Here is a 13,097-nt window from a genome sequence, read left to right on the forward strand (position 1 = left end):
CCCTTCTCCCCTTTCTTTCCCCTCTCTCCTCCCCGATGAAGGAACATTTGTTCCGAAAGCTAGGAACATAAATTTTCGGTTCTGTTTGATGTGTTTTATGTGTATCTATCGGCTGTACTGAGCTGAGGTAAGTACTGGCCAACCCCTCTATCTCTTTGTTATATTTATTCTACATTAGCTCACATGACTGGACTTTGATCATTTGGATCCTATCACATAATGACTCAAAGGACACATTATGCTTCTGCGTTAATGTATTCAGTTTCCCCTAAAGAAGTGAGTACTGTTCTGCTTACAATACTGCTGTCATCATCTCTCAGGTGACTGTCTGATTGTTTGTATACGCCGCAACATATCATGGCAAGTAACTTATGCCGTAGCCTTTCCAATCAGCTGCAAACTGCTCATATGAAATCAGATTTCATCACACCAACTGCCCAATTTGGTTGCAGCTGAGACATAAACATGGCATGCAGTTATGTCCTTTGGTGCCTCGCTAGGAAAAGAAGACATCAAATTTGCTGCTGCAGGATCAACAGAAGGAGAGGATATACTAAGCAGACTGGGCAACAGTCCAATTCAGCTTTGATTCTCTAGGAAAAGTTAGATACTATTTCATTTTCTTTGTGTTTCAAAAATAAGTCTACTGAGTATTTCTCAAATTATAATTTAGTGACTGCACAAATAATGTCCTATAGACAATACAAAAATGGAAATGAAATGTTAGTGTAGTGTTTCAGGAAATTATATTACCAACATGAATTACGTGTTGTACATTTTGAGACGTTGCCAAAGCCTTGGCCACAAATTTCTATTTGGAAGTGTTACAGCATTAAAGGCATTGTTATTGAATGGATGAAGCCTTATCTTCATAATGGAAAACAGAGGGTTTCTTTGTTTATTACTGGTAGGAAACTAACATGTGAGTGAGAAACATAACATGTGGATAGATTGCTCCTCAGATTAGCTAAATCAATAGTTATGATACTACTGTCCACAATTTCAAACTTACATAAATTGATTTACAGTGATTAACATCTACTGAAATAGTAGCATTTCCATATCTTGCAGATAATACTTGCTATAGTGAGAAAACACAGCCCAACAACGTTATTCTACAAAGATAAGTTTTATTATCTATTTTTACAAAGCTATCAGTAAATTTGTGCAGTTACTGGTTAAGAGTAACATTAGTTACATATAATGTATGTTCTGAACTAACCTAATGTCAGTTTCTGTGGCAGTAAATGTATGCTTCTATTCTAAAATTTTCACCAGTTGACATTTAAGATCAAATAAATTGTTCTTAGAAATTTTGTAAATGTAATATTTTATGAATAATTTTCTGCACCTAAATTACATAAAGCAACTGTTGCTAAATAATTATTATTTTCAATTAATTTTATCAAAAATTAAATTTATAAATGCCTTATGTGTCAACCTTTCTTTGAGAGAAACTTTTTGACTATCTTCAGAGTCACAATGAACAAGTGTGCAAACTGATGCAGAATCTTTAGGAATGGCAGTGAGTGTGGGAAATATCAGCATTATTTTCCCGAGGGATGTTGTAGTACAGCTCACTTCAGAAATGATGCTGGTCACTTCTGGAAATGCAGTAATTGTCACTACCACTATGGACTAATGGTAAAAGTGCAGCTTATCTTGAAACCTTTAGCTGATTTGGCAATACTGCAAGATGCATTAGCAGTTTTATGAGATGCAGTCTGCTGTAGTAATCTTGGCCAGACCAGAGGACTGGATTGCAGCCATGCCTTCCAAATCAGCAAAATGATCCAGAGCCAATATTAAGTTTGATACATTCAGCCTGGTTGCTTTCAGACAACCCCAGAAGTTCAGAAACAGGTTGATAGTATGGGGCGTAAGGTGTATGCTAAGTGTACGAAGGAAGATTTTGAGAAGAGATTATGGTCTTGTAGTTGAATAGTAGTCATGGGATGACAATCTCAGAACCTTTAATGAACCCTGTGGTAAGTAATTACCAGGTAACTAGGGTTTCCCATCAAAGTCCAGGGTTCAGTGATGTCTCCTGTGATTTGAGTTCTGTGAAGAAAGATATATGAAAAAAAAAAAAAAAAAAAAAAAAAAAGATTATGAAATAACAGGGACAATGACATCAGGAACATTTATGAGAATGCTAATTTGACCAGTGTGAAGACCATGTCGTTCTTGAACTGTGATGGTAAACATTGAGTGAAGCATTCTGTGGAACATCTTAATGTAGAGTTTAGAAAGTCACACAGGTAAGAAGGTAATACACACATATTTGCAGAACATTAGATAAGTGTTTTCTGTTAAACATTAATAAACTGTTACTAACCTCCTTAATGCCATTCATGCTTATGTTAGTCAAAATTAATAAAAATACATCAGAAAGAAAGCTGCTACTTTGAAATGAGCTGCTGCCTACTCAGTCATAAATGGTCCAGTCACAATAATGTGACCATCAACCTACATTCAATGTCAGCTAGCAATAACAATCCACAGGACAATTCAACAGGTCACACAGCTCAGTGCCAGTAGGCGCTTGGAAACAGTGCAGTCATTGTTGTAATGCAGAAATGGAGTAATTCATGGGATATCCAAAAGAACATGATCACTGGCTTTCAAAGGGTGGAAGCATTTCAAAAATCCCTAAGTTTGTAAACTGTTTGCATGATGGCATTGTTAAAGTATATCATGCATGGCAAAATGGTGCTATCCAAACCTGTGCCAAAGCAACTATGGTGCGCCACAGACCATAGATGACAGGGCTGAATGACAGCTGCGGAGATGTGTACAGGCAAACAGATGTGCAACTATTGAGCAACTGACCATGCAGATGAACCAAGGATCTACCATTGTGTCTCTTCAATGACCATTCAAGGCATGTTGCTGTGCATGGGCCTCCAAAGCAGGCTTCTGGTTCATACACCCATGCTGACTGCTGTTCACTGGTGATAAAGGCTGTAATTTGCACACCAATACTGCATCTAGACATCAACTATGTGGTGGCAGGTGGTATTTTCAGATGAATTTCATTTTCTGCTCCATTGGACAGATGGCCCTTGGTGTGTATGGCATGAAACATTTGAAAGTAAACACCCTTCAACAACTGTGAGAAAGGTCCAGGCTGGAGGAGGGAGCATTATAGTCTGGGAAATGTTTTGTGGGATTCCTTGTGAGATCTCATCATTATGAAAGGCACAATGGATCAACACAAGTACATATGTCTCTTTGAGGACCATGTCTACCCCTACATGCAGTTTGTTTTTCCTCAGTATGATGGCATTTACCAGTAGGACAATTCAACATGTTGCACAGCTCACAATGCATGTGCATGGTTCATGTGCATGGTTCAAAGAGCACTAGGATGAGTTTACCATACTCCCTGGCCACCAAACTCCCCAGATTTAAACCTAATCAAGAATCTGTGTGACAACATTGAGATGTGTTATTCATGCCAAGGATCCTCAACTGAGAAACTTAATGCATCTGGCCACGGCACTGGAGCTGACATGGCTCCATACCCCAGTCAATACCTTCTAGATCATCAGTGACACTCTGATTGGTAGCTTAAGATCTGCTTCATTACTTCAGTGTTTTTCAAAGAAAGTAGTTATCAACATCTTTACTGATACCTGTTTACAGTAAATTACTACTTGCTGTGCAGTTCTGCAGTGAACGCAGCTACTTCCCATACATTTAACAGAACTTCTGAATCCCTGAATCTAAACATTCAAATAATTTGCAGAAACAGTGGCTCCCATCGTACATTTTTAATTTTCTTTTCAAAAGGTTGTAATTCTCAGATATTTCTTTGTTACCTAGCAGTTCATTGAATATCTTTACTGTGGAGTACATGAATCCACTCACACCTTTAGGCAAGCAGGCAAAGTCTACATGAAAACTATTTTTTGTCTTGTACAGTGTTTGTGTAGTTCACAGTTCTGCTGAAGTGGATTTTTATTAAGACCAACAAGACAATTTAGGTGTAAATATACTGGAAGGGAGTGTGACAATCACAAGATCCTTAAAAAGGCTTTTATAAGATGTACAGTTGTCTACTTTACACAATATTCTCACTGCTCACTTTTGCTGAATGAACATTTTATTTATTTGATGCACATTACCCCAGAAGGTAATTCCCTAAACAACAGGGGGCATACAGTTGCAAAATATGCCAATCCTCACCTTTAGATCAATACACTGAGAGATACTGCTACAGACAAAACACACTGAACTCAGCTTCTCAATTAGTTTACCTACGTATTAGCTCTGTTTTAACTTGTTATCCAACTAGATGCCAAGGAATTTTATACAAAGCGCTTCTTTTAGTGTATGACTATTAATGTCTACTTCTGGTGTTAGCAGGCTATTTCCATTTCTTTGAAATTACATGATACAAGTCTTTGTGAGATTAAGATTTCAACTATTAGCTGCAAACCAATTTTATGCCTTATCAACTATCATCTGAACTCTGTTTGGAAAGATTGAGTTTGGCCCCTCATTAATATGCTTGTGTCATCAATGAACATTACAGTTTCTGGGCTAGAAGGTTAAGAACATGAGTGGTGTAAGTAATGATTAGATCAGACAATAGAAAATTTGGAATGGACTAACAGCAATGAAATGAATTAGAATAGACTGCCATTGACCACATAGAGGGTTCATTGTTTTAGAAAGTTACATTCATTTAATCTTCTAATCCAGATTACACAAAGTTTGAAAACTGCAAGAGTCTTTAGTTTCAAATTCAGATTCTTTATTTTCATATGTAGTGGAACAGGTTTTTCACTGATGACACAATACAATAGAAATCACTATATTAGTTATATTAGTTAATGTCCACATTACATGCACAATTCATTTATCATACGTGAACTAGCTTTACAGAATTGCAATCATAATCTTAAAACTCAATTACTACACTACAAGTGTAATATCCAAGAATTCTCTTAAACTGTAGAATGGACTGTCTTGAAGTGCAGTGCTATGTGTGGTGTAATGCAATGCTCAAGTGATTATTATTTTTTAGTGATTATCTTTGGTGCAGTTGCTGACTTATGTTTTCTCTTTGTTTTTATATATATGTTCTGCTGTTGAATGCACATTGTAATGGAGTCATATGAGTTACAGTTTACTTTTTTAACCTCAATGTGATTTCTGACAGTCACTCATGTGGAAATCAACAATCACTAACGTTTCATATTGTGTTGCATCAGCTGAGTGACGGATCTTCTGTGTCCCAATTCAACATAACTCCACAATCTCAGCTTATCGACACACCAAAATGCATCTTTGTAGTACCTGAAGTACAGTTTCTATGCTATACTATCAATGCACATGGCATAAGATGACCGTAAGGAAAAGTAGAAGCTATACTTAAATTTCTGCAGCCTATGACAGTTACAGAATTACAATGATATCTTGGCGTAATCAGTTTTTACCATTGATTTGTTCACAATCAAGCCCTCCTGGCTGCACCACTCAATAAACTCTTTCATGGTTTACCGAAGCCGAAAGATGAACTCCAGTGGAATAGTGAGGCCAAGTTGGCATTTACCAAGCTGAAGACTGCCATCCCAGAAGCTACATTGTTCACACACCCAGTTGAACAAGCACCTCTCGCCCTAATGATCTAAATACCTGCCAGTGTTATCTGTGCTGTAATGCTACATGTTAGTGATTAATATTTTTTAATCATTATCTTTGGCACAGTCACTGACTTATGTTTTCTCTTTTATTTTATTCTGTTGCTGGATGTGCTCTACAACAGAGTCATATGAGTTACAGTTTAGTTTTTATGTTGCAATAAAGTGAATTCATTTTGCCCCACCAGGTACACAAGAACAAAAAAAAAGACTACTAAACATGTAATCTATTGGTTAGAAGACCTTCTTCTGAAATAAACAACATACCCATATGAATTTCCACACACACAGCTCACATTCTGAGTTTGGGTGAATGTGTGTCTCTATGATCTCTATTTCAGAAGAAGACCTTACATGTTTATTAGTCTTTTTGATGCGTCTGTCTGCAACTCAACATTTCCGCTATATGGCGAGTAGTGATCTATCCTTTTCATAATATTGTCATTACACCATACTGGATTTTCCACTTTTAACCAGTTATACAACTTAATTTTAAAATTACTAAGAGGTGTGTTGAGTGAGAATGTGGCAATTTACTAAGAAATTTCAAACTGTTCACTTTGTGAGCATTGCCTGTTTCTGTCAGCCTGTGCCTAGCATTGTCAGCACTATTTTTGTTCCTAGTGTCATGACAGATTATATTCTCTTTGGTGTTATGTTGTTTTTACTATATATCAATTGTGCTTAGGGATAAAGATTCATCACTGTCAATATATTCTTAGTGAATAGAGGACATCAGTGTTCCCTTGGACAAACCTTTCACATTATTCATAGCATCTTTGGCTCAATGTGTAGTACATCACTGACATGACATGAGTGATATTGAAAAAGTCTAAAGTAAGTTGTCCTAAGATATTTATTACTCACTAGATCGGATATTTTCCATGTGAAACAGGACACCCATGATATCTTTTTGCAGACATGGTTAATGTGAGGTTCCCAGTTTAGTTTGAAATCAATGTGTGTTCCAAGCAGTTTTACAGAGTCTGATGATGACTTTTCTCTGGATGATGACTTTTCTCTGGATTACACTGTAGTTTGTTACATGAGAACCAGTTTAGTGTTATGGAGAGAGTATCCTGTGATTTCTGGTGTAACCTTGACATATCTCCATCTGTGGAGATTAAAGCTGTATTGTCTGCATAGCAGATGACTGACTGAAGCCAAATATAGTGTGGCAAACTGTTAATTGCAACAATGAAGAAGAATGGTCTAAGGACAGAGCCCTGAGTCACACCAAACATGATTTGCTTCAAGTAACAATGCCTATTTTGAATTGACACAAACAGCCTTTTGTTATTTAGATAAGAATTAATTATTTGTAATACAGTGCTATTTATTCCACAACACTGCAGTTTAGCTAGTAAAGCACATGAAAAGAAAACAACTTTGTTGATACATTACAGATTTTGAAACTTTGTTTTGAAGAGTAATCAAGTGAATGTATAAATATGATAAATTAATGATGGAAGAATATCCATATCTCATGCTTTCATTTGTTGCATGTTGGGATTTTGTTTCATTATACAAGTGAATTTTGCAGATGGAACATGCATATCTATCTGTTTCAAATGATTTTCCATTGTTTATTTTAATATGTCTACTTACATGTTAAACTCATGGTCGAGAAAGCTGTAAACTGGATGAACATAAGGCAGAAATACAAAAAGCTGAAATTATTTAGTGTATGTCCAGCATCATTTCCAATTCCAAAGAACAAAGTTCCAATGAGAAAACCAATTACAATGTGCAACATCAGCCTCATCCGTGTAAGACTCTGCAAGAGAGAAAAACTTAAATCAGACACTATTATCTTACATAACCACATATGTGATTATCATCAGTCAGTGGTGTTTTCTCCACAATATGCTGTCCTCAGTGAGTTCTTCATAAACACTGATTGCATGGTGAATACAGATAATTATAGATCTATTTGGAACATATTGTTAATGAACCATATTAATCAGAAACAGAGCTAGCTTTCAAAATGTGTACATATATGGTTGTACCATTGTGACCACCTTTGTGTGAACCATTTACAAGAGATTTATACTGCATATACAAATTCAGTAAACTATTTTTAACTGTTGAAAATGATGAATCAGACTCTTCAAACTTTCACCAAATTTTATGTTGGTAATAAATCATGCAAAACAAATTTATGCTGGGATAGAATTGCAGTTTATTCATTTCAGTAATTCACACAAAACAGAACTGCTATGAAAATTCCTATAAATAAAACAGTTCTCCAGATGAAGTTTCCACTTTACCTATGTTACTACATAACAGGAACCAACATAACAAAAACAAAATTGCATTGACACTAATACATCCTCTGTTGCAGTTTGAGAGCATTTCACCTTGCCCTCATACAACCACAGTGAAATTCGATAATAAAATGAAACATCTGTAGCCATCATTTTGATGTTTTTTTTATTATACTGAAACCAGTTTTGATGACTCAATACTCCATCTACAGGCCTGTGTGCACAATCAGTAATAATAGCATCATCAACTTACCTCCCACGCAAATATAAAGACATATTAAAGACAAAGTAGGAATCAAGGACAACACTATAGAATGGGATTTTGCAGTAATCATTTGATAAAAACCAACAGATACATTCACTGTCACATACCTAATACAGAATTATACATACATAGTATAAGAAACAAATTTCTACTCTATATATCATACAAATGTACTATTTATTAATAAAATCATTAACTAAATATTTCATGATTAAAAACTGGTCAGTTAGATGATACATTAAACTGCAAAATCCTGAAGTAACCTACCAGTCTACAACAGTAAGTTTAGAAAATGATAGATGGATAAAATAAACAACAAAAACATGAGAAATAAGTAAACCAAAGTAATATGCATCCATGTGCAAGCAGTCCTTGTAAAAGGATAGCATCAACAATATCTAACTAGCAATAGAGATAAAGCTATACCCACCAGGTTAGCCGAGAGCGCTAATGTGCTGCTTCCTGGACTCGGGTAGGTGCGCCGGCCCTGGATCAAAACTGAATGGCGGCTTAACGATGAGGGGTGGTTTTTAGGCAGTTTTCCACATCCCCCTAGGTAAATACTGGGCTGGTCCCCACATCCCACCTCAGTTACATGACTCACAGACATTTGAAACATGTCCACACACTACACTAGACACAGACAGCTGCTGGGGTACACAGACTCCATCCATGGAGGGGGGGGGGGGGGGGGGGGGGGGTTACAGGGTGGCAGCAGGAAGGGCATCCAGCCACCCCTTCAAATTAAGCTTGCCATGTCTGATTGCAACCACGTTGACCCTGCGAAAACTACGGGCCAAAGGCGAAAGCAAAGGAACAATAGAGACAAAAGCGATCAAAATGGCAGTACAAACATATCTACATGCCACATCGATGTTGTAAACTGCTGAAGTGAAAAGCATATATGGACATATTCATGCCATATGCATAAAGTGAAGGTCCAAGTACATGTCAAAAGATCAAATATGGAGAACCACAAAATGTCATACCATAAACAGAATATTCAAAACCCAAGATAAAGTTCAGGATGAAAAACAAATATGCATCTATGTGCAAGTTGAACTTGTAGAAGGACAGCATCAACAAAATGTAAGTGTCAATATAGGTAACACTACCAAAATAACAATATAAATGTATATATGTGTCATGTCAAAGTTATAAAACACTGAGGTGCAAACCACAGAGTAGTAACTTACTTCATTCTATGCACGCTTGTATCAATTTGAAAGTTCCTTGTATGCAACAGGTGTCAATAACATCATTAAAAGCAATAAATATCTGTCTTTTGAAAACAGATTTCTTGTCATTATGGGGAAATAACACTGGGCAGAGAAGAGGCCTCTTTTGTAAATCTCACAGCTACATACACAATGCTTCACAAAACATATTGCCTAAATTTCATAGGCATTTTAAAGAGCTCAGTGTAGCTTTGTATTAAATGAGAATGTTTTCCAAATACAATAATTCCAAACAAGGTACGTAGCCCTTTTTAAAGAAGAGTTACAAATATCTTCAGATGTTAAGAATTTGCAGTTGGCAGCCCTAGGATGCCAGCTGACATTATGGTAGGAACGAAAACCTACAACTACAACACATGTTAACACTGCTGTTGCTGCTAGAAATGATAAAGGGGAAGTTGCTGTGAATATATATGACTGGCTAATTGTCATGAATAGTAATGCTCACAAAGTGCCTCACATAACTAAATATATCCACTTTGAGTTCATCGTTAGTGACAAAGGAAGTGTACATTACAAAATAGACATTGACAGAAATGAGTTTGTGTACTGCAAGTTTTCCAGAGAAAATGGACCTGTTGCATTTCCTGCTGCAGTAATTCTAGTAGGCATGACAAGACAATGAAAAGATTATCTTTTTAAAAACATCAGAACCTATTGCAAAGAGGAATAAAAAGACATTCTATGTCCCAAAGTAGAATGAGAAACTGAATCAGAACCTCAAGTCAAGGACAATGAGGATTCTAAGGAAGAACCTGTCCACCAGATATTCCAGAACCACAGAAGAAGATGCGAAAGTGCTGTTTGTGAATTACCTGTACCTGCTTCAGACACAACTATTTTGTAGGTAGAAAATCAATTCCTTTGACATCCATTAAATATGTGATCTCGGATACCTATTTTTGAAAGGTTCCCTGAAATCAAAATTTTAAGTGGTTTTGACCCGTTAAAGATTTCAAAATCAAATTTCGTCTAAAAGATGCCATAACACAGAATAAAAATACCAATGTTCTGCCTTAAAAAATGCTGAGCAGGGTATGCTAATTTTTCTCAGTTAGGGGCCAGTTTATTTTGTTTTAAATTTTTTACCCTATAATTTGCTGTAGGTCCCAAGGAGTTAACCACTTAATGTGTAACATTAACTTTAAAAAGTCTGTTCCATTTGACAAAGGACATTTTAAGGGTAACATATAAGCAGAATCTGTTTCTCAAATATGTCAAATTAAACAATGATAATAAAGTAAAACTTAAATGTAATATCTCAAAACACATGTTTTTCATCATCAGTATTCAAAGTTGTCAGTAATGTCAAAGGTGAAAAACCCGATGTGTATCCAGTGTTGTACCAAAAACTTAGATACCAATGAAAAATCGTATAATACCTAATAATGTGACTGTAATCCACTAATCCTATCCAGGTAAAGCAACCAACAACAATACAGTCATGATATGTGGAGATAATACTTATGTCATAAAAGAAACATGGAAGACCTGTATTAAACCATCATACACTACTGGGTTACATCACAAAAGGTGTAATGGTGTAGGCCAATCCCTTACATGCACCTCTGTACAACTTGTGTATCCAGGTAAAAACCAGTCAATAACATATTATAATGTCAGCATCTCAGCATTTTATAACTTTGACATGATATATAGTCACATTTATATCATCATTTTGATAGCTTCATTTCTATTGACACTTAAGATTTTGTTGCTGCTGTCCTTTTGCAAGGTAAACTTGCACATGGATGGATATATGTTTTTAATCTTGAACTTTATCTTGGGTTTTGTACATTCTGTGTATGGTATGACGTTGGTGGTTTTCTACATTTGGTCTTTCGACACATTCTTGGATTTCATTTTATGCATATGACATAAATATGGTCATATACAGTTTTCAGCTCAGCATTTTATAACTTTGACATGATGTGTGGATATATTTATATTGTCATTTTGATAGCTTTACTTGTACGGACACTTAGATATTGTTGATGCTATCCTTTCACAAGAACTGCTTGCCCACAAATGCATATTACATTGGTTTACTTATTTCTGAAGCTGTTGTAGTTTATTTCAGTCTTCTATCATTTTCTACACTTATTTTTGTAGACTGGTACGTTATTCCAGGATTTCTCTGTTTAGTGTACCACCTAACTGACCAATTTTTAATCATTAAATATTTAGCTAATTCTGTTATTAATAAAAATAGAGAATTGTTTGACGTTATTAATAAATAATACATTTGTACTATATACAGAGCAGAAATTTGTCATCAAGCAATTGAAAATCTAAGATGGAATGTAACAGTTTGTTATGGTATACTGTGTATATACAATTCTACTTTGCGTATGTGATAATGACTGTATCTGTCGATTTTTATCAAATGATTACTGTAAATTCAATTCTATAGTATTGTCCTCGATTTTTATTCTGTCTTTGTATTTGCATGGTTGGTAAGTTGATGATGCTGTCATTACTGTTTATGCATATAGGCCTGTAGATGGAGTACTAAATCACCAAAACTTGTTGCAATATAATAAAATAATATAAAAATGACAGTTTCAGGTAGTTCATTGTATTATGTAAGTGAAAGGCCAAAGTCCCAAAGACTATCAATCACAAGAATGGACATACAAAAACAATAACATTCAGTGAACAGGTTGTGAAATTGTGATGAAAATAATAACAATAATAATGAAAAATTTACATGCTTTCAGAAACTCTTCTCTAACATTATAACAGTCATGTATCATTGAATTTCCATCAAACCAGAAAATAAAAATCCGAGCACAACCTTGTACCAAAGTGACTGACCTTATAATAGTAACTGACTCCGTAATACACACAGGGCTGTATTTAGGGAGGGGGAGGGAAGAGGGGGGAGGGGCAAACTGGGCAACTGTCCAGGGTGGCAGGTTTTAAGGTTTAAGGGGCGGCAATATTTATAGAAAACTGTATAAAAACCATGGGCATCAAAAACTTCCTATAATTTAAATCTCCCTCTCACTGAGGAATGTTAGCTGACAAAAATGCCAAAGTATGTTACTTAGTGACATTTATTCTCGATACTATTAGCACAGGTACGAGATAGTCTGATACAGTGATGTTAGTTTTTCCTTCTTACAGCTTATGAGAGAGCATTCTTACATGTTTAATTTTCAGCCAATAATTATGTTACAATGTGGTTAAAATAGTTAAGGTTCATCCACACAAGCATTCTTAACTTTGTTAAAAAACTCTTAACAAAAAATACTCACATACATTTTTTTTCTGTTCATAAACATGTACATTTGAAAATTTCTGGACATCTCTTATAAGCAGAATTTTTTAGCATCTGTGAGTCGTATGATGAATTAACTTTTCATTGTGTTTCATTTAATTTTTTTACATCTCATATGCACCTATAACATGAGAGAGTAGTATATGCACTCTGTATGATTTTCATGCAGACAACTGCATACAGTTTGCTTTAGTTCATTAAATCAAATGGCAAGTTGCTTCTGATGCGATTCATACCATGTCATTGATGAATGCTGCTTTGTGATATTTTGATAAACACTGAAGAAAATGACAGGAAGAAAGCACTAAGTGGAGCCCAGCAATTTGAATCAGTAGACATGGGTGTAGCCACTGTTCTGAAGTTATACAGTTTTTTAGTAGGAATCTTGGAAGA

The 13,097-nt window shown here is 35.5% G+C and overlaps 1 protein-coding gene across 1 annotated transcript in view; it reads right to left on the reverse strand.

The window, feature by feature from the left end:
• Positions 1–13,097, reverse strand: part of LOC126416619 (ATP-binding cassette sub-family G member 1-like) — a 345,855-nt gene that overhangs the window by 16,613 nt on the left and 316,145 nt on the right. The window contains exon 8 of the mRNA XM_050084375.1: positions 7,260–7,428. Coding sequence (XP_049940332.1) covers positions 7,260–7,428 — 169 coding nt within the window. The remainder of the gene's footprint in view (positions 1–7,259; positions 7,429–13,097) is intronic.

The sequence above is a fragment of the Schistocerca serialis genome, chromosome 8 (genome assembly GCF_023864345.2).
Source record: "Schistocerca serialis cubense isolate TAMUIC-IGC-003099 chromosome 8, iqSchSeri2.2, whole genome shotgun sequence".
Taxonomy (NCBI): domain Eukaryota; kingdom Metazoa; phylum Arthropoda; class Insecta; order Orthoptera; family Acrididae; genus Schistocerca; species Schistocerca serialis.